The sequence below is a fragment of the Haliotis cracherodii genome, unplaced genomic scaffold (assembly GCF_022045235.1).
Source record: "Haliotis cracherodii isolate W230 unplaced genomic scaffold, xgHalCrac1.p SCAF_5, whole genome shotgun sequence".
NCBI classification, from domain to species: Eukaryota; Metazoa; Mollusca; class Gastropoda; order Lepetellida; family Haliotidae; genus Haliotis; species Haliotis cracherodii.
In genome coordinates, this window is record NW_027266308.1 from 963,411 (window position 1) to 988,306 (window position 24,896).

General features: G+C 40.7%; 1 protein-coding gene across 4 annotated transcripts in view; it reads right to left on the reverse strand.

The window, feature by feature from the left end:
• Positions 1-695: 695 nt before the first annotated feature.
• The window catches only part of LOC139443305 (cilia- and flagella-associated protein 70-like), a 45,189-nt gene continuing 20,988 nt past the window's right edge, over positions 696-24,896 (reverse strand). For 3 of the 4 annotated variants that reach the window (XM_071224283.1, XM_071224284.1, XM_071224282.1), the window contains exons 13-28: positions 17,020-17,183; positions 16,041-16,101; positions 15,595-15,719; positions 14,966-15,104; positions 13,969-14,154; positions 13,417-13,497; positions 12,198-12,250; positions 10,763-10,878; positions 9,304-9,480; positions 8,637-8,783; positions 8,144-8,364; positions 7,263-7,415; positions 5,446-5,607; positions 4,170-4,259; positions 3,366-3,515; positions 696-1,854 (exon numbers count right to left, since the gene is read on the reverse strand). In XM_071224283.1, the coding sequence (XP_071080384.1) occupies positions 1,774-1,854; positions 3,366-3,515; positions 4,170-4,259; positions 5,446-5,607; positions 7,263-7,415; positions 8,144-8,364; positions 8,637-8,783; positions 9,304-9,480; positions 10,763-10,878; positions 12,198-12,250; positions 13,417-13,497; positions 13,969-14,154; positions 14,966-15,104; positions 15,595-15,719; positions 16,041-16,101; positions 17,020-17,183 (2,106 nt within the window). In that variant the 3' untranslated portion in view covers positions 696-1,773. The remainder of the gene's footprint in view (positions 1,855-3,365; positions 3,516-4,169; positions 4,260-5,445; positions 5,608-7,262; positions 7,416-8,143; positions 8,365-8,636; positions 8,784-9,303; positions 9,481-10,762; positions 10,879-12,197; positions 12,251-13,416; positions 13,498-13,968; positions 14,155-14,965; positions 15,105-15,594; positions 15,720-16,040; positions 16,102-17,019; positions 17,184-24,896) is intronic. The other variant, XM_071224285.1, reaches the window with a different exon arrangement.

Below are 24,896 nucleotides of genomic sequence, written 5' to 3' on the forward strand. Positions count from 1 at the left end.
GTTGATGCATGTCATCGTATCCCAATTGGGTGGATCAATGCTCATGATGTCAATCAGTGGATTGTCTGGTCCAGACTCGATTATTTACAGACCGCCGTCACATAGCTGGAATATTGCTGAGTGCGGCGTTAAACATTCAAAACAAAAAAATGTAATCAAATATAGTACACTTAGCATCATCGATATTCCGATTCAGCCGAAAATACTTATGTTTATTCATTTCATTCTTTAACTGTCGTCACACTGGTAACAACATGTTTCGACTTGTGAAGACGCTGACAGACTAACATGCATCAGACATACCCTTCGAGTGTTAGCTGATACACCTCCTCGAACGATCTTGTTTTCCCACCTTATTTTGTCTAAAACATGTGCCTAAACAATTTATAAGGGCGAGAAATAATCCCAAGAATTAAAGATGAAACGGGAAGAAACCTTTTTGAAAACACGTATGCACATGTAGATGGACTTTCTCACGACCTGTCAGCAATCCCTTTAGAGTTATCTCCCCTTGATGTTAGAATGTCGTCCAACACGTTTTACCTCTCAGATGAAAGGAAAATGACGCATGCATATATCAAACAAGTAGACACGTGGCTGCTTTGAATCAGAACAACAATCAAACATTTAATTCACTCATTTATTATATCATGGTTCATATAAATATTAGTTATAAATACATAATACTACCAGACAGATAAGTTCTTAACATAACAAATCTTCATCAAGAAAGTGTCAACAATCTATTTACATACATGTATGTTACATGACTGACAAAAATGAACAAGGATTTCTTTATTATGTACACTGTTCTATATACAATATCACAGAAATACTGGGGGTGTGGGCATGTTTAAGGCATATAGACAATATTTGTGACACCTTAAACTGATTCAGCCTGAGTTAATTCAAGAATGATCTAGAAAAATTGATTTCTGATAATATCCCGCAATAATCAAACAGTTGATTTGGTTATTGATGAGTATATCTATTATTATCAGATAATCAATTAAGATATTAATGTAGTTAGGCCATAATAAATAAATTATTAGAGATTCGTCTCTGCTTCACTACCAAACACTTTACCTTCAATAATATTACTGTTCCCAAGTCCCAACAGATGAAGAAAACCTTTGTTACTTGATGAGACATACTACATACACCGTCCTAAACATTAATGCTTCATGTGATTGCCTCAGCAATATTCCAGCTATATGACGGCAGTCTGTAAATAATCAAGTCTGGACCAGACAATCCAGTGATTGACATCATGAGCATTGATCCACGCAATTGGGATACGATGACATGCATCAACCAAGCCAGCGTGACTACCCGATCCCGTTAGTCGCCTCTTACAACAAGCATAGTCGCCTTTTACGGCAAGCATGCGTTGCTGGAGACCTATTTTGAGACCACATCCATGGTAATGGTATTTGACAGTGTGTATACACAATTATTACGTAATTAATAACAGGCTTCCCCTCAAAGTTTTAAATTTTGGGGGATTAAAATCTAATATTTAAATTATTGTGGCCTTTTGTAGCAGTTTGTTACAGACATAACGCAGTAATACTTAAACCGATTATCAAGGACACAGAATGCTAAACAAATCATCTTCAAATATGGAGTATATAAACCAAATGGTATCCCTTAACACAATATTAGGTCACAAAGCATGGAACAATTAAGTAGTAATGTACAATGGATGTCCAGAAAACTACAGGCTGATGTTGATGTTTCTGTGGGCAAGTCAATATGAGGAATGACGAGGATTTAAAACTGGGGATTCCCGAAACCAACATGTTGCTGCACCTGGTGGATCTCCCTCAACAGATCATTGTCCTGTAGACTCAGCTGGAAGACAACAACTTCGTCTTACTCATCTAGTCACATCTTTTCAACACATTGACAGTCAGTATAGTCATGAGGCAAAATAGTTGGGTAGAAACTAAATCAGATTCAGAACACAATTCCTCCAAAGGACACAGGGTAACACAAGGGCGGATCCAGCGTTACCTCCCTTGCCTCAGGAAGAGTGCGTAAGTTGGGTTTAACCAAGCTTTTAACAGTATTCCAGTTATATCATGGCGTGTCAGCTTCATGTGGGAGGAAAGCCCGAAGTGATGCAGGTCTGAGATGTTTACCACTTCGGTGAAACCCACGAGCACGGGTATGGTGCTGACAAACCTAGGAACATAATCATGGTGAACTGGGATTGGAATCCACAATCTTAGGTTTCTGGCGTCCCAAAGGGATGCAACTCTGCACAGTGAATCGCGGCGCCTCAGACGACTGGGCCACTCATGCCCCCCACCTTGGGAAGAAGTCATGTTGACAATACAGACAAGTACTTTCAGTGTGTTCCAGTACTCACCCATACAGACAAGTACTTTCAGTGTGTTACAGTACCCACCCATACAGACAAGTACTTTCAGTGTGTTACAGTACCCGACCATACAGACAAGTACTTTCAGTGTGTTACAGTACCCACCCATACAGAGAAGTACTTTCAGTGTGTTACAGTACCCACCCATACAGACAAGTACTTTCAGTGTGTTACAGTACCCACCCATACAGACAAGTACTTTCAGTGTGTTACAGTACCCACCCATACAGACAAGTACTTTCAGTGTGTTACAGTACCCACCCATACAGACAAGTACTTTCAGTGTGTTACAGTACCCACTCTTACAGACAAGTACTTTCAGTGTGTTACAGTACCCACCCTTACAGACAAGTACTTTCAGTGTGTTACAGTACCCACCCATACAGACAAGTACTTTCAGTGTGTTACAGTACCCACCCATACAGACAAGTACTTTCAGTGTGTTACAGTACCCACCCATACAGACAAGTACTTTCAGTGTGTTACAGTACCCACCCTTACAGACAAGTACTTTCAGTGTGTTACAGTACCCGACCATACAGACAAGTACTTTCAGTGTGTTACAGTACCCGACCATACAGACAAGTACTTTCAGTGTGTTACAGTACCCACCCTTACAGACAAGTACTTTCAGTGTGTTACAGTACCCGACCATACAGACAAGTACTTTCAGTGTGTTACAGTACCCACCCTTACAGACAAGTACTTTCAGTGTGTTACAGTACCCGACCATACAGACAAGTACTTTCAGTGTGTTACAGTACCCACCCATACAGACAAGTACTTTCAGTGTGTTACAGTACCCACCCATACAGACAAGTACTTTCAGTGTGTTACAGTACCCGACCATACAGACAAGTACTTTCAGTGTGTTACAGTACCCACCCATACAGACAAGTACTTTCAGTGTGTTACAGTACCCGACCATACAGACAAGTACTTTCAGTGTGTTACAGTACCCACCCATACAGACACTCACCTTCAGTGCATACTTGTATGCCTGCTCCGCCTCCAGTTGCCTCTGTGTCTGCAGACACACCAGGGAGAGGTACCCCCAGACCTCGGGGTCACTGTTATTGAGGACGTTGGCCTCAGATAGTGCATCCTCTGCTTCGGTCAGCTCACCAAGCTGGAGATAAAATGGTGGAAACACACGTAGAACACAATTCTCCTACCTACAGCTTCCCATGGTGTCTCACTTCGTATATTACGTGCTTCATGGATTCAAGGAGGTTGAAATATATACAAGCATGAAATACTCATATCCCCAACCAATATGACATGTCTGGTTGTGTCCAAGGCAAGAAATATTTACGGTTTTCAAGATCTGCTCCGGCAACAAGCACTACAGCCATTTTCAGTCTAAGTCAAAGTCATTGCTATGGAAGCTCGAAAAAGCATTTTTTTTAAAAATCCCAAACGATCAAAAGGCACCAGTTTACCGCAAGACCTATTATGTGCCAAGTTTGGTGAAGAAATATTGTACGGTTTTCAAAGTCTGCTCTGAAGAGGAGCACTGGCGCCATTTTCAGTCTAAGTCAAAGTCGTTGCCATGGAAACTCAGTCTGTCAAAAGGCACCAGTTCACCACTAGACCTTTTTATGTGCCAAGGTTGGTCAAGATATCTCTCTTGGTTTTTGAGTTCTCTTCCTGAAACGAAACATGATGGACGGATGGAAGGACCGACGGACAGTACCCATATATCCAGTTCCAATATCCCCCTTGCACTTCATGTCTGGGGATAATTAAACCATAATTACTACACACCCAACACTGAACTCACCCTAAAGCAGGCGATGCCCACACCTAGCCACGACACACATGAGGGAGATTTCTTGCACGCAAGGAGGAAGGTATTTTTTGCTTCTTGGAACTAAAACAACAATATAGTTATCACAGTTAGGATATATCTTGTCACCCCGAATAAAAGGTTTTTCAACAGAACACATTTAACCATTTGTTTCACTTTTGTTACTTTGTCTTGTGAGTGAGTGAGTGAGTGAGTGAGTGAGTGAGTGAGTGGGAGCGGGGTTTAACGCCGATTTAACAGCATTCCAGTTATGTCGCGGCATGTCAGCTTAATGTGGGAGGAAAGCCCGAAGTGATGCAGGTCTCAGATGTTTACCACTTCGGTAAAACTCACAAGCACGGGTGTGGTGCTGATAAACCTAGAAACATAATCAGGGTGAACCAGAATTCAAACCCACAATTATAGGCTTCTGGCTTGCCCTAAGGACATAACCCTGCACAGCGAATTGCGGCGCCTTAGATGACTGGGCCAGCCATGCCCCCTACAAGCAAATGAGGGTGGTATACATTGGACCGGAGAATTTGGTGAATGTCTTAAAGCTAGATCCTAACCTTTATTAACATGAGGTGTTAATATTGAACTCAGTAACTTTTGAAAGTCTTAGATAGGCAGCTGGAAGAACATTAAGACAATAATTTGTTTGGGCTTAAAAAATAAAATAATTGAATCTCAGGCAATGGCTTTTGAATATATAGTGTGGGTGGGTGGTGTGTTTTTTTCTTTTTGGGTAGTTCAAACTAGTATGTAACCAAAAAAACAGTTGTGTACAGTCGACCTGGGAAAGGGCCTCCCTTCATCAATGTATTCCTTGATGAGTAAAATACTGGAATACAGTAATTGACTACCATTGGACTTCCAGTGTGTGCATGATACGTGCAGACAATGAGCTTCGAAGTTATTTTTTTTAAAATGGAAATAAAAATGAAACGTGCGGTGCCTGAGATCCAAGACTATTATTGTTTTTAGTCTTATGGATAACATTGTATTGTTTGTAAGAACATTACAAAAACTTTATGCTGCTGTTTTTCTGTTTTTTTATAGCAGTATGTAATTTAATGACTCTTTTATCAACTCTAAAATCAACACCATCTGTCACATCTATTTGTCATGTATCTATGTATGTATTTATGTAGCACTGTGAGTATTCACTCGTGTACTGAGTTAAGTGTATAAAAATATTATTTCTAAAATGTCATGTAAAATGAGAAATATCTCCGTGCAATAGACGTGACATGTGAGGCGTACATACCCTGCCCTCCTGCAGATAGACAGAGGCGAGTCTTAAGTAGATGGAGTGCATTTCAGAGGCATCGGCAATAAACGTGATGGTTCGTTCATAGCAGTCCCGGGCTGACTCCGTGTCACCGGTCAGGTATTTCACATGACCCATCAAGGCCCATGCATCGGGGTTCTGAAAACAACACTCACCATTAGCTGTGTGTTAATAATGCACAATCTGAGATCAGGGGTAGAATAGGTCTTCAGCAACCCATACAAGCCATAAAAGGCGACTATGCTTGTTGTAAGAGGCGACTAACGGGATCGGGTAGTCACGGGATCAGGTAGACACGCTTGCAGACTTGGTTGAAGCCTGTCATTGATCCCAATTGCATGGATCGATGCCCATGTCAATCACTGGATTGTCTGGTCCAGACTCGATTATTTACAGACCGCCGTCATATAGCTGGAATATTGCTGAGTGCGACGTTAAACAACACACAAAACAAACACTATCTCAGACTGTGATTTTCTTCTTATTCACTCATGTGTTCATAACCAGATGCATGAAAATGTGAATTATGAAATAAATTTAAGAAACTCAATGTCATAAGATGTTTTAGAAATAAATATTGACACAACTACCAAGGGGCTTAACGGCTTCATTGAGAGCTTCCTGGATTTGTTCTTCAAGTGGGAGATAAACATGGTGCGATAGCAATGTAGAACTTTCTAATGTTAAACTTAGCGCTGACACCACAACTCTCCATTTTCTAACCCTGTGTTTTACCTTGACCTACACAACTAGGAGTCAAGAGGACACCCAGTTACTAGTTTCAGGGGTCTTTACAGGAAATATCAGGGTCCCGTAAAGTAAGGAAATGGTGAAGTGTACTGTACAGTAAGATGAAATAATTACTTTGATTATAGGAGTTCTATATTTCTTGTGGAGAATTTGGAACAATGGATATCGGGCTTTCAGTGGGACGCAATATTATGTTCTGCATCCATTCAATACGTTTGTGGGTACTGGACGCACATTTCTGCGTCACATAAAATCTACAGTTGTACTTAAAATTATATCCACATAGTACTGAGATAGTTATACTTCCATAAATATCAGTTTCCACTGGGATGCAGATGTCAAATCAGCTGTTTCAATAAGGAGTTGTTATCATCATTTGAAACCTCAATCATAATCAAGTATTGACCAGGGCCCGCTAGAAGAAAAGATCTTAGCGCTAAGACTATCGTAGGCCTATGTTAAAGTATGGGAGTTACGATCATCTTAGCGCTAAAATCGCTTTGAGCATGTGGGTCCAGTCATGATGCTTTAACACCAGTATTGCTAAATAATTTTTCACGAGTCAATGCATCGGAAACAGGTAAATGATATCCACAATCTTGTTTGATGAGCATGGACGTGAGGCCCAAACCTCCTTGTGGTTGCACGTGGTTCTGTGCATAGGGCACAGGTCACAAATCAGGTGAAGTTGAGCAACATAGGTCGCAGACAGTCCTTGGATGGGTGACCACGTTTTATCAGCCTGACTCCAGAGAGTTTCTAGGGCTTCGGTCCTGCCCCACCCTGAAGACATGTAACACACGTGCGTCTCCTTGGCCACGTAACTTTGTTCAAAATGTGCCTCTGTTCACTCAGCATCGGATGGGTACCCGGTAGGATGAGATGGTTTGTATACTCCTCAAGGAGCTGAGAATGATTCTTGAGAGCACACTGATCCAGTGACCAGGGTGATAATAGCGCTTTGAGCATGTGGTGTGGAATTATGTTCAATATAAATGGCCTGCTATTATTATAACCGTGGCCACAGCGTATCTGTGCTTCACCTGGTGTTCCGTCTGTAGAGCTTCACTCAGCTGCTCCTCTGCCGCAGCGAACTCCCTCTTCTGCAGCTTCAGCTTGGCCAGCGCGATGTGGTATCCGGGCGTCGGTCCCCCCATCGGGGACAGCAGCTCGTGGCCCAGAGCCCGCTCTGTGAACTACAGACAGAGGGGCATTACAGACATCATTCAACTGAAGTCCAATTGTCATTTTGATTATCAAAATATTTTGTGTTTACGGATGTTTAAACGTAAAATACAGTGTCCAAACTGTGTAAATGCACAAGTGCCACGTATGAAATCGGCATCTCCGGAAGTGCTCATTAATCATCATCATCATCATCATCATCATCATCATCATCATCACTACCACTACTGCACAGCGGCTTTTACGTTTATAACCCCATCAACACAAAAACATACTGATGTCGATTCTAATCTATAAATGCCTCAACAATAATAACTTCACAAACTGCTTATTCATTCATTAACACACAAAAAACTAGACACAGCAATATGAAATCAGCTACATCGCTCTGGGCACTAATTCAACACAAGCCCCGCCCATTCTACAATTTGCCAATCAGGAAGCAGTAGATCATTATGGGGCATGACCTAATTCAACCAATCAAATTCCAACCATAAAGTTTTATCATAATCACATTTTGCCTTAACTTGACTAATGGCAGATCTACATCTATACAATCTTCAATCTATACGCAAACAGAATAATTCATAATTCATTGATATATCAACATACAGAAAACTATGTTTACTGTATCATGTATCATGTATTTTCTTTTGAGTGGATATATCAATATATGGCATAAAACTTCCAATTTTGGGGGGACACGTCATGCAAGAAGACCTGACCCAGACCAGCTCACCGGGACAGCCTTGACCTCCAGCAGCCAGTCCACAGCCTGCATGTACACACTGGAGGCGGGGATGGGCGTCGGCTCGCGGGGAGGGATGTCCTCTGGGGCGTCCTCGGCTAGCTGGGGGGTGCCGCGCTGGCTAGCCATCTTCTGCTGGCTGGCGGGGCGTGAGAGAAGCCCGACCCCACTCTCCTGACTCTTGGGCTTCTGCTGCCCTGTTGGTAGGGGTGCTGTCCACATTGTACAGGGTGAGTGAGTGAGTGAGTGAGTTTAACGATAGCTCAGTCATAACACAGCATCAGATAGAAGTATTCACGTCTAAAATTGTATAATTCCAGATGCAATCGTCTTTCCGCAATGACAAAAGCACCCCCCCCCACCACCCCTCTGTTTGCAGAATGATTTTGATAAAAATATAATAGTATGTAAAACCTTGAGAAGAATTAAGAACACATTACTTGTGTCATGCTTCCCTGACAGACTTCTTCAACATATAGCTCACCTGGTTTCTTGCCTATCGCTGACGCCCTCTTTTCCGACAAGCGGTTGGTGGACTTGGCCGAGCTAATCCCCCTGTCACTGGTGGGCGTCGGCTGTTTGATCTCAGGTATCATAGGAACAGACAACCCTCCCTCGATGTTTTCAATTTCTGAAAGTTTCAGCAAATTTTCTTTTAATCAAAAAGATAAAATCACCTTAGTCTATGGAGGGATTACAAGTCTATCTAGAGATAATCCAATAATCCATCATATCACAAGCAAAGGACAGGTGGTATTTCACTACAGTCAGGTAACCCAGCCACTAAGAAGCTACAAATGGTCAAAACATCCAATAATATTCACAGTGTGCAAGCATATTTACAAGGCTTGTCCAGAATTCACAACATTCCTTCTACTACAAAGATACTTTGGGCCTTTCTGTGGAGGTTGTAACAGATCAGCCGACTAGTGTAAGGGAGATAACTCTATGGTCGAAACTATTACTTATATTTCAACAGATGTATTTTCATAATATTGAGATAGTTTCCTTTAAGGTAATTTCTTTAATATGGAGATGGGTTTGGACAATTCAAGGCTTCTTAAAGGCACATTATCCATTTTGAAGGCAATTCTCAATTCAATGGCCCTCGCAAGTCTGCCTGAACCCTTCAAGACAAGACAAGTGTTTACCCCTGACAGGCTCATCTTCAGGGATATCCTCTTCCTCGTCATCCACTCTGTCTCTCTCCATCTCTTCCTCCCGAAGTGCCCTCGCTGTCGCTACTGCTGCTGCCTGGTTTAGCTTGTTGGCCTCGAGGTACGCCATCTCCGCGCCGATCTCATTGCTCACCGAGTCATAGTACAGGCCTGAAATACAGAAGGACTTCAATGAAGTAAAGGGGAGGTTGAGAGGTTGTCACACCGAAGGCCTGGATTTCATGCCCACTCCACTCAACTCCAAACCCATTCACCTGGGTTCAACTCACTCACTCAACATAGTCCATACAAGGATGTTCCTGGATTCAACTCACTCACCCAACATAGTCCAGGCAAGGATGTTCCTGGGTTCAACACACTCACTCACCCAACATAGTCTAGGCAAGGATTTCTTGGGTTCAACACACTCACTCACTCACTCACTCACTCACTCACTCACTCACCCAACATAGTCCAGGCAAGGATGATCCTGGGTTCAACACACTCACTCACTCACTCACTCACTCACCCAACATAGTCCAGGCATGGGTGTTCCTGGGTTCAACACACTCACTCACTCACTCACTCACCCAACATAGTCCAGGCATGGGTGTTCCTGGGTTCAACACACTCACTCACTCACTCACTCACCCAACATAGTCCAGGCATGGGTGTTCCTGGGTTCAACACACTCACTCACCCAACATAGTCTAGGCAAGGATTTCTTGGGTTCAACACACTCACTCACTCACTCACCCAACATAGTCCAGGCAAGGATGATCCTGGGTTCAACACACTCACTCACTCACTCACTCACTCACCCAACATAGTCCAGGCAAGGATGTTCCTGGGGTCAACACACTCACTCACTCACTCACTCACTCACTCACCCAACATAGTCCAGGCAAGGATGTTCCTGGGGTCAACACACTCACTCACTCACTCACTCACCCAACATAGTCCAGGCAAGGATGTTCCTGGGTTCAACTCACACACCCAACATAGTCCAGGCAAGGATGTTCCTGGGGTCAACACACTCACTCACTCACTCACTCACTCACCCAACATAGTCCAGGCAAGGATGTTCCTGGGGTCAACACACTCACTCACTCACTCACTCACCCAACATAGTCCAGGCAAGGATGTTCCTGGGTTCAACTCACACACCCAACATAGTCCAGGCAAGGATGATCCTGGGTTCAACTCACTCACTCACCCAACATAGTCCAGGCAAGGATGTTCCTGGGTTCAACTCACACACCCAACATAGTCCAGGCAAGGATGTTCCTGGGTTCAACTCACTCACCCAACATAGTCCAGGCAAGGATGTTCCTGGGTTTAACTCACTCACCCAACATAGTCCAGGCAAGGATGTTCCTGGGGTCAACACACTCACTCACCCAACATAGTCCAGGCAAGGATGTTCCTGCGTTCAACACACTCACTCACTCACCCAACATAGTCCAGGCAAGGATGTTCCTGGGGTCAACACACGTGGCTGCTTCGAAGAACGTCTCAGCTGCTTCATTCCTCTCGGACAGCGTACAGACAACCCCATACAACAGCAGGCTGCAACACCCACGGGTACATCTCACAATCTCACATCACATCCAATCAATATATTCAATACATTCAAAATAAACCATACCTACTTTTTTGTTTACAGATAAGCATTCACTAACTGAAACTTTAGGTGAAAGAAAAATAAACTGCTGTTCAATTAAAATATTACCGAATTTAAAATTCCATTCGACCCTGACAACTTCTTAACAAGTTCTTATCACATGTACTCCATGTTGTCTTTCTGACCAGTCATGAAACAAGAAAACGAATGTCACTGGCCTAATATTTGAATGTCTAAACATCATGTTTTGATGGGAAGGTGTATTGTGCATTGACAATGTGCCAAAAAAAGATATAGAAACTATCATTTTTAGTCCATTAGTCTTTATAATGATAACATATAGCAAAACCTTGAAAAGTGGCAAATTTCTACTATAGTCTGGAAGTTAATTTAAGGTACCGATGTTTACTACAATATCTGAAAAACTATCGGACCTACTCCAGTCAAAGTTGGTATGAGATTATTAAACAGTCATACATAACTGGATATTACATTTAAAGAATATCGGTGCATGAATAAAAATCTGTCTATTTAGCTATCACTATATTCCATCAACAACCAGACCTGTTCCTCACGGGTAGAACGAGCATTCATTGTAACAGCCATCTGCATAATGCTACCCCTGCATCACAGGGCCATATGACACAGTTGAACCAATCAACTCAACTCGAAAGGTTGCACGGGAATCACACACATTAAGACGCCCAACGCTAACTCTGTATTCGTGCGTGCCTGCGTGATTCCCGATAGTTTTTCAGGTATTGTAGTAAAAGTCGGTGCCTTAAAATTCCTTCCAGACTATAGTCCTTAAGATACCTTAACAATTGGGCAGTTTGGCAAGGACTACAGGACGACAAGTGGTTTGAGTGTATTTAGATATTTTATGTGTGCTTCGTGTACAAAGATGGGGATGAATGCATGTGATGTGTACTGAGTCCCCAACCACAATACAATTTGTTTCTTATCATCAACCAAGTAAGTTTGTTTGTTTGTTTGTTGTTTAACACCACACTCAGCAATATTCCAGCTATATGACAGCGGTCTGTAAATAATCGAGGCTGGACCAGACAATCCAGTGATCAACATCATGAGCGCCAGTCCACACAATTGGGATACGATGACATGCATCAACCAAGTCAGTGAGTCTGACCACCTGATCCTGTTATTTGCCTTTTACGACAAGCATCATGGCCTTTTACAACAAGCATGGGTTGCTGAAGACCTATTCTACCCGGATCTTCTCCAAGTAAGTGTGCAAACATACCCTGATAGATGTCGCTGGTTGATCGCAATGCATTCCTTGAAGCACTCCTCCGCCTGTAAGACACAATACACCATGTCAGGTTTGTTTGTTTGTTGTTTAACACAGCAATATTCCAGCTATATGACAGTGGCCAGTAAAAAATAATTAGGGGGGCACAGGTGGCCCAGTCGTATAAGGCGCCGCGATTCGCTGTGCAGAGTTGCGTCCCTTGGGCACGCCAGAAATATATGATTGTGGGTTCAAATCCCGGTTTGCCCCGATTATGTTTCTAGGTTTTAAACCCAACTCACAAATAATAATTAGACAATCCAGTGATTGATATTGTGAGCAACGATCCACTCTCCCTGGTACGTTGACACACAATCAACCAAGTCACCGAGCCCAAACCACCACAGTTAGTCACCACAAAACCAGCATCGGTTGTTGAGGGCCTATTCCAACCCGGTATTCCCACAGGGACGGCAAGTCATGGGAAAACCATGGCAGAAGTTCTGCATGTCACTTCACAATATTAAAAAGAAGAATATGGCAAATATTTATCAGTGATGCTTTCACTATTAATCCAAAGTGACTGAGGTTATCTCTGCCTTTGATAGAACTCCTGTAATATGCTTGCACATGGGGACCATCTCTGTGGTCTGATGGTAGAGCATCCGCCCGGAAAGCGAAAAACCCGGGGTTCGAACCCCGGCAGTGTCATACCAAAAGACGATAAATGACGGTACTTGTTGTTAACCTGTCAGGTGCTCGGCATTAAGGGGCTAAAACAAGGACTGGTCAGCTCAGAGTCAGTATACTATGTCTTACTTGGGTATTCAACTGCGGCATGGTATCTCAGTGTGCTAGCACTATAAATCAACATCAGTCCAGACTAATACAAGCAGCCACACACACACACACGTGCATGTACGTTGCTGTATAAGTGCAATAATCTTGGACGCGATGTTAAACCCAATGTCACCTGACCTCACCTTCCATGTCAGCTTAATGTTAAAGGAAAGCCCAAAGTTATTCCTGTCTGTGATGTTCTCGACTTTGGTGAAGCCTATGACTAGTATGAGGAGAGACGTGATGCTGACGAACAAATGAAGAGGGATGAGATCATGGGGATGCAACTCTGCACAGCACAAATTGCAGCACCTTAGATGACTGGACCATCCATGCCCGCTCTTCAAATCACCTAATAACGATGTTGTGTTGGACGTTTGGAGACCCCTACCTTGGTGATGTCGTTGATGTACAGGCAGAAGGTGCCGTAGTCGAACCAGTTGCCAGGATCGCTCTTCTCCCGGGCGATCCTCTGGAAACAGTAATGTTTAACAATCTATGTCTGATCTTCGATAAAGTTTTGTAAAACAAGAAGAAATTACGAGTCTTTAGAATTGTACATAAATCATCAAGTCAGTGAAATCTGGGAGTGAGACAGATGACAGACAGTCGGCTAAGTTTTGTATAGAGTTGTTACATTCAGACCTGTAAATATTTTACGTTGATTTGCATTTCTGCAGGATTTTGTTTGTTTGGTGTTTGTTGTTTAACGCAACACTTAGCAATATTCCAGCTTTATGACGTTGGTCTGTAATAATCAAATCTGGACCAGACAATCCAGTGATTGACATCATGAGCATCTATCCACGTGATTGGGATACGATGACATGCATCAACCAAGTCAGCGAATCCCGTTAGTCGCCTCCTACAGCAAGCATGGGTTGCTGAAGACCTATTGTAATGCGAATCCTCATGGGTCCATCTCTGAAAGAACTGTTCTCACCTCCTGGTAATATTTGGCTGCCAGGTCAAAGTTCTCATTGACCTCTGCCTCCCTGGCGAAGTGTTTGAGTTGGGCGGAGTCCGTGAGTGGGTCCGGCACCGGGGGCTGGTCCTCGAGAGCAAGGACTTGACCCAGAGCCACATGCATCTGATCCACTAGGTACACGTACAGCTCACTGAGGAAAGTCTGAAACAAACAGTCAACTCCTACAACAAACAGTCAACTCCTACAACAAACAGTCAACTCCTACAACAAACAGTCAACTCCTACAACAAACAGTCAACTCCTACAACAAACAGTCACCTCCTACAACAAACGGTCAACTCCTACAACAAACGGTCAACTCCTACAACAAACAGTGAACTCCTACAACAAACAGTCAACTCCTACAACAAACAGTCAACTCCTACAACAAACAGTCAACTCCTACAACATACAGTCAACTCCTACAACAAACAGTCAACTCCTACAACAAACAGTCAACTCCTACAACAAACAGTCAACTCCTACAACAAACAGTCAACTCCTACAACATACAGTCAACTCCTACAACAAACAGTCACCTCCTACAACAAACAGTCAACTCCTACAACAAACAGTCAACTCCTACAACAAACAGTCAACTCCTACAACAAACAGTCAACTCCTACAACAAACAGTCAACTCCTACAACAAACAGTCAACTCCTACAACAAACGGTCAACTCCTACAACAAACAGTGAACTCCTACAACAAACAGTCAACTCCTACAACAAACAGTCAACTCCTACAACAAACAGTCAACTCCTACAACAAACGGTCAACTCCTACAACAAACAGTCAACTCCTACAACAAACAGTCAACTCCTACAACAAACAGTCAACTCCTACAACAAACAGTCAACTCCTACAACAAACAGTCAACTCCTACAACAAACACGACAGTTTCACAGATCCAGACTTGGCACAGATAGCTAAAGAGGGATATATCTTATGACAAAAAATAGATATCCCAAACCTGTAATTCTTGGCGGTCTTCGAAGTTTGATGTCTTGAGATATTTCTCCCGGACGATCTTGACCACAGCGTGCTTGAGCTGCTCCTTGAAGGCGAAGTATTTCCCTGAGGAGTTCAACTCATAGATCAGCTTCTGTCTCCTGGCAACAAATGATGAGGAAAATGTGTATCATGAACTCAAAAACATTGACTGAAACAAAGTATCCCTTTTCCGACAAGGACTGTGTGGATTATGGTTTAACTTTTAAGTACCCTCTGTACATGCCCACCTGCCCTCCTCTGTACACCCCACTGACCTCCATTGTGCAACCCACACCCCTCTGACCTCCATTGTGCAACCCACACCCCACTGACCTCCTCTGTACACCCCACTGACCTCCTCTGTACACCCCACTGACCTCCTCTGTACACCCCCACACCCCACTGACCTCCTCTGTACACCCCACTGACCTCCTCTGTACATCCCACTGACCTCCTCTTTACACCCCACACCCCACTGACCTCCTCTGTACATCCCACTGACCTCTTCTGTACACCCCACACCCCACTGACCTCCTCTGTACACCCCACTGACCTCTTCTGTACAACCTACTGACCTCCTCTGTACACCCCACACCCCACTGAACCCACCTGCCCTCCATTGCCTCATTGGTCTGAGTCTGGGGATCCTTGAGGTCGTCACCAAAATGTTCTCGGAACTCCTCCAGGACGAGTCCAGCGACGCTGGTGATCTGGTTGTGGTAGTCCTCCACTGACTGGCAACATCACAAACACAGCATGCTTATAGCGAAAAGTAAACAACTTGTGCATTTCACTTGACATTCATAAACAATTTCTAGGTAGGTCATCTAGACTACCAGTTGTCAGACCATTTTTGGAAACCTCAGTGGCAGACTGGGTTTGGTCGCTGACTTTGCCTGCAGGCAATTAGGTGCCTTACTCTGAACGAGGGGGTTCGAATCCTGGATGGGACTCCACCCAAAATGACTAGAATTTGCACTTTACTAAGAAAGCGTGGTCCCAAAAATAAAGGATGTTAAATGTTTAAGTAATTCCATGCAAAGTTTCTGAGTTACCCTTTGAGCTCCATCTGTCCTCTTGGGAAACAAGGGTCGGGGAGGAATGAGTTCCGCCACTCTGAATACAACAAAACATTACAATGACAAAACTATCAACGAAAGACACAACAAGAAATTGCTTACATCAAACCAAATGTTTGCTAATTCACAACCCAGGAAAAGCAGATTACCTTGGCATCAAATAGATGTTGATAAATTTGTTTCTGGAAGTGCTCTGTTCCTCAACTGATCTGGTAATAGTCTATAGACGGCGCTCTGTAAATCATAGAGTCTGGACCAGACAATCCAGTGATTGACATCATGAACATCGATCCAGACAATTGGGATATGATGACATGCATCAACCAACTCAGCGAACCTGACCACCCGATCCTGTTAGTCGCCTCTTACGACAAGCATAGTTGCTTATTAAAGCAAGCATTGGTTGCTGAATCTCTATTCCACTCCAGATCTTCCCAGGTCAAACAGTAAATGGCTTTGAGAAACATTACGAGGGTTTCAAGAACATATTAATTCACACATAACATTAAACAAGAGTTTGCAACTAACGTGGCTATATCCCCTGCCCCTGTTGCAGAATTTATGACATAATTAAATCTAAACAAACCCTAACCTTTTTCAACCGAGGTGGAACTTGTCATGGAAATAGTAAAAAAAAGAAGAGTTTGGAACCTAAGTCCATCTTGTTGCCATGGAAACGTAAAAAATAAAAAATTCTAAAATTTCTAAATAGCAAAAGGCACCAGTTCAGCATGTACCTGACAGACCTGCAAAGTTTGATGAAAATTTTTGAACGGTTTATGAGTTATGCTCCGGAAACGAAACGTGATGGACAGACGGATGGATGGAGCCTGTTTCTATATCATAAAAAGTGAAGAAAAAACATAAGAATAAATCAGCTGCAAAAATAAATGTGCCAAAGTAGTAATAAACTACCACTGGGAGAATCTGCATTACTTGTGATATTTGTACGAACCGTTTGGCGAGTTCCTCTGGTGGTCTCTTGGGCACCAGGGGGCGCTCTAGGTTGATCTCCAGCATGATGTAGGCCTTGGAGTCCACATACTGCTGACCCTCCACATTGACCACGGCTTGACCGTCCACATCTGATGCCGTGTCCGACTTGACCGTCTGTGACGCCTGCAACCATGGCTGATGTTTAACTTGTGTTGATAGAAACTTATGTTGACAGAAACTTGTGTTGATAAAAACTTGTGTTGACAGAAACTTGTTTTGATAGAAACTTGTGTTGAAAATGTACAATTGGAAGATGTCTACATTAAGAGAAGTGCAGCTGGACTGAAAAGCTTTAAAGGTGCACGCAGATGTTGATAAATGAATAAGCGTTCATCTAATATATCAATATATTAATGTGCAAAGTTGAAAATAATCTGCAGAACTGTAGTCCACTAAACAAGGCTCACCTATACAGCTACTAGATCATGTTATATCATGTAGAGCATTCTACAGTATCATTCTATAAGCTTGTTTATATGAACGATAAGAAAATGAAAATAAATACTATAAAATTGAAAATATGGTGCATTTTCAGAACTGAAATAAATATAGGTGTCTTAACTGATCTGTAATGAACACTGTATTGATGTATGATTCTAAAAGCTTGTAAGGTTTTTTTAAAGATAAAATGAAAATGAAGATAAATACTACAAAATTAAAAATATATTGTGTATTTTAGAACTGAAAAAAGTATAGGTGTCAGAAATTGATTGAGCACCGTATTGATGTGAATGACAGTCGGTCCTGAAATAGACAAGGTCGGTATTAGTATAAGCAGGGAAGTAGGTCACAAGACTGGACCCATGTTAAAGCAGTGGATGCAAACCTGTGACTTTTACTCTGCAGACTTTGATTAGCACGGAATGTAGACGAAAGCCATGTGATATGATTCTAAGACTGTAGTGTACATGGAGGTCAGGACTAACAGACTGCTGTGATCACTATAATGATAATCATCATGAATCGATGATGTGCCATTTTGGGGAAACAGGACCATGAGCTGCTACTGAAGCCATCATTGATGAAGAGAGGTGATGAAGATGGGGGATCATATCATCATAGCTACTCCGTATGACATCACTACATGGAGGTGTGATGATGAGATGAGGGTGACAGAGTTGTGATCCGGTATATGATGTCATCATGTCATGTAGATTGCTGCTCATGCTATCGATCACTGGTTTGCTGACATGTTTTCAGACTGCCATGACAATCCTGGTAGAAAGCCCCCCAATCACACACTTCAATGACATTCCCAATACAATCTCATTAAAATCAGATCTTAGTTCTCGCTACCACTAAACAAAGATCTGAGGACATCCCGTTACGGTTCATGTCAGACCGACCTTGAGCAAACTTTGACTGACCTTTTGACGGACTGACAAGAAGTCGACATTAGCCAATCAGAAGGCACCTTTCTCATGCTTTACAGCACTAATTTCAAATTGGTGACTACGCTTTGAAACAAATTTTGACCAATTCTCGATTAAAAATATTAAACCTGAACAAAAGAACATTCTGGAATGGGTAATAGATGGTCTAGATTGTATGGATTCAGTCGTTAAGCCCGTAACTATCGTTCGGAATACCAAGTGTTAAAGTTTTCGAGGTTGCATGATTAGAAAACACATTCTGACTGTCACTTTCATGATCTGGTAAGCTACGCTCTGATTGGTCGGATGAAAGGTCGTTCTGACGTGACCCCTAATGGGATGTCCTCAGATCTTTGTTTAGCGGTAGCTAGAACTAAGATCAGATTTTAATGAGATTGTTCCCGATAGTACTTACAGTACTAGCCCCTATATAATGCCTCATTCACTATAGAGCCACACTGCAGGAAAAACTGTGGCATCACAACACTGTATCTATTCTACATTATTACCATGGTTACCTGTGCCCTGTTAGATGTACTGTTATATTTGGGCAACTATAAGACCAGTACACCACTAGACTGTAGTAGGTTTATTCTTTAAAGGAATTTTTATGTTTTAGAAGGAAAGAACACAAAAGGGTTAAATTTTGGCATTTCATGGACTATTTCTCTATTAGTATTTTCAATTAATTTCAGAACAGATTTAAGAGAAAGTTCGGCAGGTTTCAGTTACCTAATTATTTATTAACTCATTTTTCTACAATTCTAACTGGTTATGTAGGAGAGTTTCACAATCTAAGAAGAAGCTTTTCAATGGTATAACATACCTCACGTTGACGTCCAACTAAACTTGACAACTGGGTGGTGACTGACTACAGACAAATAACACAATTTTAGTTGATAATTTCAAAGTTATTATTTCTGAATTTATATCACAAGTCGCCTTAGATTTATACTTCAGAGTTTACTGTTCTGCATGACAATTCTATACAATTCCTATTTTCTGTAAAGACATAAACTTTACCCATCTGTAGACATTCAGCTTAAAACAGTAATCTGAAAGGAATTGGTTGCTGTTATTTTGCCATGCCATACATTAACAATTATAATGAATATATATTTTACAAAGAATATTTCATAGTAACTATAAGATAGTATTCATATAATATTAATATATTTCATATATACTATAATATAGTATTCATATAATATTTATGTAATGTTTTATATATACTATAATATAGTATTCATATAATATCATATATTTCATATATACTATAATATAGTATTCATATAATATTCAAGTAATGTTTCATATATACTATGATATAGTATTCATATAATATTTATCATGTTTTATGTAATATTTCATGTATACTATAATATAGTATTCATATAATATTTATATATTATTTCACATTTACTATAATATGATAATATATAATATTAATATATTTCATAGATACTATAACATAGCATTTAGCGTAAACCACATTTGATACAGTAATTAAATTGTTAATGGTAGAGTTTAGAGAATACAGCTAAGTTTACCATCTAACAGTGCTGATTGGCAAACAGCCAAAAATAGGGGGAAGTATCTAACAACGAGACATTAGGTATATTGTTCTAGCAATTAATGGTCCTATTCTAATAAAGATTATCTGTTTTACATCTAAAATTGTGAGTGAGTGAGAGAGTGTTTGGTTGGTACAGTATCTCAGCTATGTCACAGCATGTTGGCTTCATTTGGGAGGAAACCCTGAAGTGATGTTGACGTTTACCACTTTACTGAACCCCACAAGCAAGGGGTAGCATGCTGACAGAACTAGAGTCGAAACAGGGCTAAGTGTTTGTAATAATTAACTCTTTTATAATCCTAAAACTACAACTTGATCATAATGTAGATGATGGATTGCAAACACATTTTTGAAATCAATTTTGAATTACCCTCCCCCCCAAAAAAAAACAAACAAAAAACAACCCAAAACAAAACAAACAAACAAAAATTCATGCAAAGTTTGAATCAAAAGTAGAGACTGTCTACAGCTGATGAAATCTACATGCTAGAGAGTTTTACCACAACTGAAGTCCAGTTAGAAACTGAACCTCTGTGTTTGGGGGACGTCGGTTCATGCTGCAATACATGTGAAATAGACATGTAATAGACAAGTGGAGTGTCTGGAGCTCTGTCAGGATCAGCTGGTAGGATTCACAGCAATAGCATTAAAATCCATCTTCCTGAGGCAAGGGATTTAACTGACTACTAAAGTCCAGTTTCAACCCTTGGTGAAACAACATGGATCTCAACGTGCAGATTTCGATCGACTGAAGGATTTGCAAAGCATGTATACCGCCAACTGGGCATCCCTGGGCATCAATAATGTTTTTAATCAAGGTGCTGAAGTAATTTGATGCACTTCTTGAGGTAAGACCCGTTTTATTACAATATAGATCTTGAATATCGATCAGATCGTCTTGGCTGGGTGCTGCTGTTTTGTTTAAAGCAAATACAAGTGATATGAGAAGTGGAATCTGGTTGGTCAGTAATAGGGACATAGTAGGGACATAAGTCATAATAGCCACTGGTGGCGCTACAATTAAGTTAAGAAATTCCAATCTAGTTTGCCAAGGATGGAAACTGGACCTTAATAGTCAGTTAACTCCCTTGCCTCGGGAAGATGTTCAAATCAGATTTGTTTACTCTGTTATGACATCCCTCTGCGAGAAACCTGTTGCATGATGAAGTACAAACTTGGCAAGCATCTCTAGCTCTGGCTCCGAATCAGGGTAAAGGCCACTCAGAAACCATTCATGTTTCCCGTCTACTCTGGTCATGTGATGTTATCAGCAAATGAAAGACGTCTCTTCAAACAACTATATAGGAAAAGATTTGTCTTTGAACTCACAAAACAGAACAGTTTTATAAACTATTCAGTTAACTGTTGTTCTTTGAATGCATTAAGTCAATTAACTTTGAAATGATCTCTATAAAATGATTTGCCTAAAACATGAAGTATATCCATGCAAGGTCCAGTCACTAAATGATGAACTGGAATTTGAACACACAATCATAGGTTTCTGGCCTGCCCAAGGGATGCAACTCTGCACAGCAAATTGCGGCACCTAATACAAATGGGCTACCAGTGCTCCTTTTCTGCATAGAAACTGAAGACTCACAACAAAAGTTAAATTCGAAGGATTTGAACAAAATATGGCGTCACCTTGAGAAGAAACAGGCATGCCAATGCTGCTCGTTCTCAGCATGGCAGTTTCAGAGGAGATGTTTAAACAGCCACTTGCATTATGAGCGACTTAAAGAGCATTGTCACAGAAAGGTCAAAACAAGGTCAAATTTATAACATTACACCAAACAGTAAAATTCTGTTGAATCCCCCTTTTAACCACATATAATATACAAACTGTCATTACATTTGGAGCAAAAATGGCTGAGTAACAGAGATAAACAAGTTTTTCAATATGGCTGCCATATGGTGGAGCATGGACATTCAGCCATGGCAGAAGTTCACAATTTGTTATGTTTAACATTATGATGGTATTGTGGGGTTCTAAATGTCTTAATTATAATGCCAATAATCATAATGGTTAGTATCTCTGGGAATTGCATCAGAAATGGATTCACTTTATTTGCATGAATAAAATATGTATAAACCCCAGAAACTGATTTTGTATAAAAGCAGTAATGTTTGCATGAATTGCTTCAGACTGATTCCATCTGTATGCACGATTTGTTTGTTTGTTTGTTTGTTTGTTGTTTAACCCAACACTCAGCAATATTCCAGCTATATGACGGCAGTCGGTAAATATTCAAGTCTGGACCAGACAATCCAGTGGCTGACATCATGAAAATCGATCCACTCAATTGAGAATTGATGACATGCATCAACCAAGTCAGCGAGCCTGACTACCCGATCCCATTAGTTGCCTCTTACGACAAGCATAGTATTTGTGATGTAGTTCTGTGGATGAAATGGTTCCAGAAAGGATCCACTCTCTCAGCGATGTAGCTTGGGAGCATAAAGTGTAGGAATTGCTACAAGTCAACCTGTGTTTGAATTAAGAGAATTGTTCAATTTGTAAGTTTACAGTAAACTTTCGAATGGAATTGCTTAAAAACAGCATATATATGTTGAGTGCACAAAGTAGGTTTTGGAATGAAAGTGATTTAGTTTGTATTGTGGAGTTAGTGTTTATGACACATGAAGGACGAGGCAGCAGAAAGGCCCTTCGCACAAAGAACATGTGAAAAGTTGAAGCTATGAAAAACTTTGTAATAATGGAATGATGATAGTCTATCATGTTCTAATGGCTGACATCAAGTCTTTTGTCTTTCTTACTTGTTTCTGACATAACGTAATATAAAAGAACAGCTTAGGCTAAAAAAAATAAGAATCTTGGTTCTCAGGCACCGCCCGCATAAGTCCGCTGCACGTTTCGTTTTTATTTCCATTTTAAAAAAACCCTAAAAATCCTTAAATTTTCCAAGTCCAACAGTAGTCAAATACTGTATTTCCAGGTTGATTGTACACATCTTTTTATTTGATTATGCAACTGTTTATTTGGTTACAAGCTAGTTTGAACAACCAAAACAAAAAAGAAGACATCGCCCGCACTATATTTTGAAAAATGATTGGCTGAGAACCAATTATTTTATTTTATTAAACCTCAAATGAAAAAGGCGGATTTTTCCAACTTTTCAAGAGAAAATCTAACTGTGAGAAGTCCCAGAACAAGATAAGTTTTATACCAAATATTGGTACTGCAGTTATTCACATCTAAGAAATCAGCCTCGATAAAAGACTTGCGCATGTTCATATATTTTTAAATTCCTCCTGAAAACCTATAAAGATCATTCTTTTTGACATATTTCAGCCTTTTATGTTCATACATTTAGCATTGTTGTAAGTTCAAAACATGCAGTTGTTGAATGAACAAAATATCGAACTTTCATAAAAATATCGAAACATTTTGCTCGTTTCTTAAATTATACAGATCCCAGAGGAAGGCTTGTCCCTTGAGTGGTTTCCTTAGAAAATCTAAAATAATTTTGATATTAAAATTTAAATAATGACGTTCATTGACAATAATTGCCCAACACTACAATAAGTAGATATTTACGATAGTGATAAAATGTATGATGGTCAATATTATAAATAACTGTCTCTGAAACAAAATGGAGCCATCTATTTTCTGAATAGAAACAAAATAAAACATTAGAAATTCAAAGGATTATATGAGGAAGTCTGGTTTATCTTCCAATCCACAAACCAAACTTTTCATATGAATATTTCACTTCATATATCATGCTGTTATTCACCTTGCAACACACAACCTCAAAAAGTGAATTGATTAGTGCATTAATTTTCAAACATGATTAGAAAAGAGCCAAGGACAAGAGACAATAAAATGATATACCGAAAAGAAAAATTATATTGATATGAAAGCCGATTCACTTATCAAAATGACTTCCTAAGATTGGATATTGCAAGGGTGAATTTTTATACACAGTTTTAGTGAAGCAGATTATATCACATATAACGTTTGTGATCAAATTGAAAAAAAATAAAGATGTCCATTTTAAAATTTATAACACTAAATATGATGAAGTTCTGAAAATTCAATGTAAATTTTGCAGAGAGTATGTTAAGAATGACATCAATGACATCAGATCGAGGTGGTACATCAGTGACAATTTGTAGGTAGAAATGTCCCTGAAGTGGGAAGAGCACAGTTAGTAATGGCATAGAGCAGATACACGGAGGAACACCCAGGTACAGAGGCAAGACAACAACAACAACAACACAAACCTCGAGCAGGTCACCTTGACCTGAGGGCACGATGCTATTTGACCGCTGGAAGAACGAGGAAGCAGAGCACTGAAGCGCAGCCATCATGCAAGACATAGCAGACACCAGCAAGGAGGTAGAACACCTTTGTTTTATCTATTACCCATTCATACAGAGTTTATGGGCAAGCCTCATACAAAATTTTGAGATTATCTTGATTTTTTTCAGAATTTGAGGTTGTTTTTCATTTAGATTCATGAACTTCATTTCACTTTCTTTCTTCAGAACCTGAGGCCTAAAATTCTGTACGGTAGATTGTCTTGTTTATTAATTTTTCCTGTTACACTGTAGTTAAGACTACCGTACTAATATCTAAACAAGTTAAACCTCATACTTTTATGTTTTGTAGTTATTTTATATATTTGGAACAAAGCTAATAACCCATGATGTAATGATGTTATAATCCCAATATGGCTAAAGTTTCTATAGATGCCGACACCTCAGCAGATTCAGCAAGCAAACCATAGGATTTATACTGGAGTGAAGCCCTGCAGCCCTGATGGACACAGTCAAGTCCAAGGTTATGTCCCTGGAGCCCCAGAGCCCCAGAGCCCCAGAGCCCTGATTGACACAGAGGTCCCTGGCTATGTCCCTGGAGCC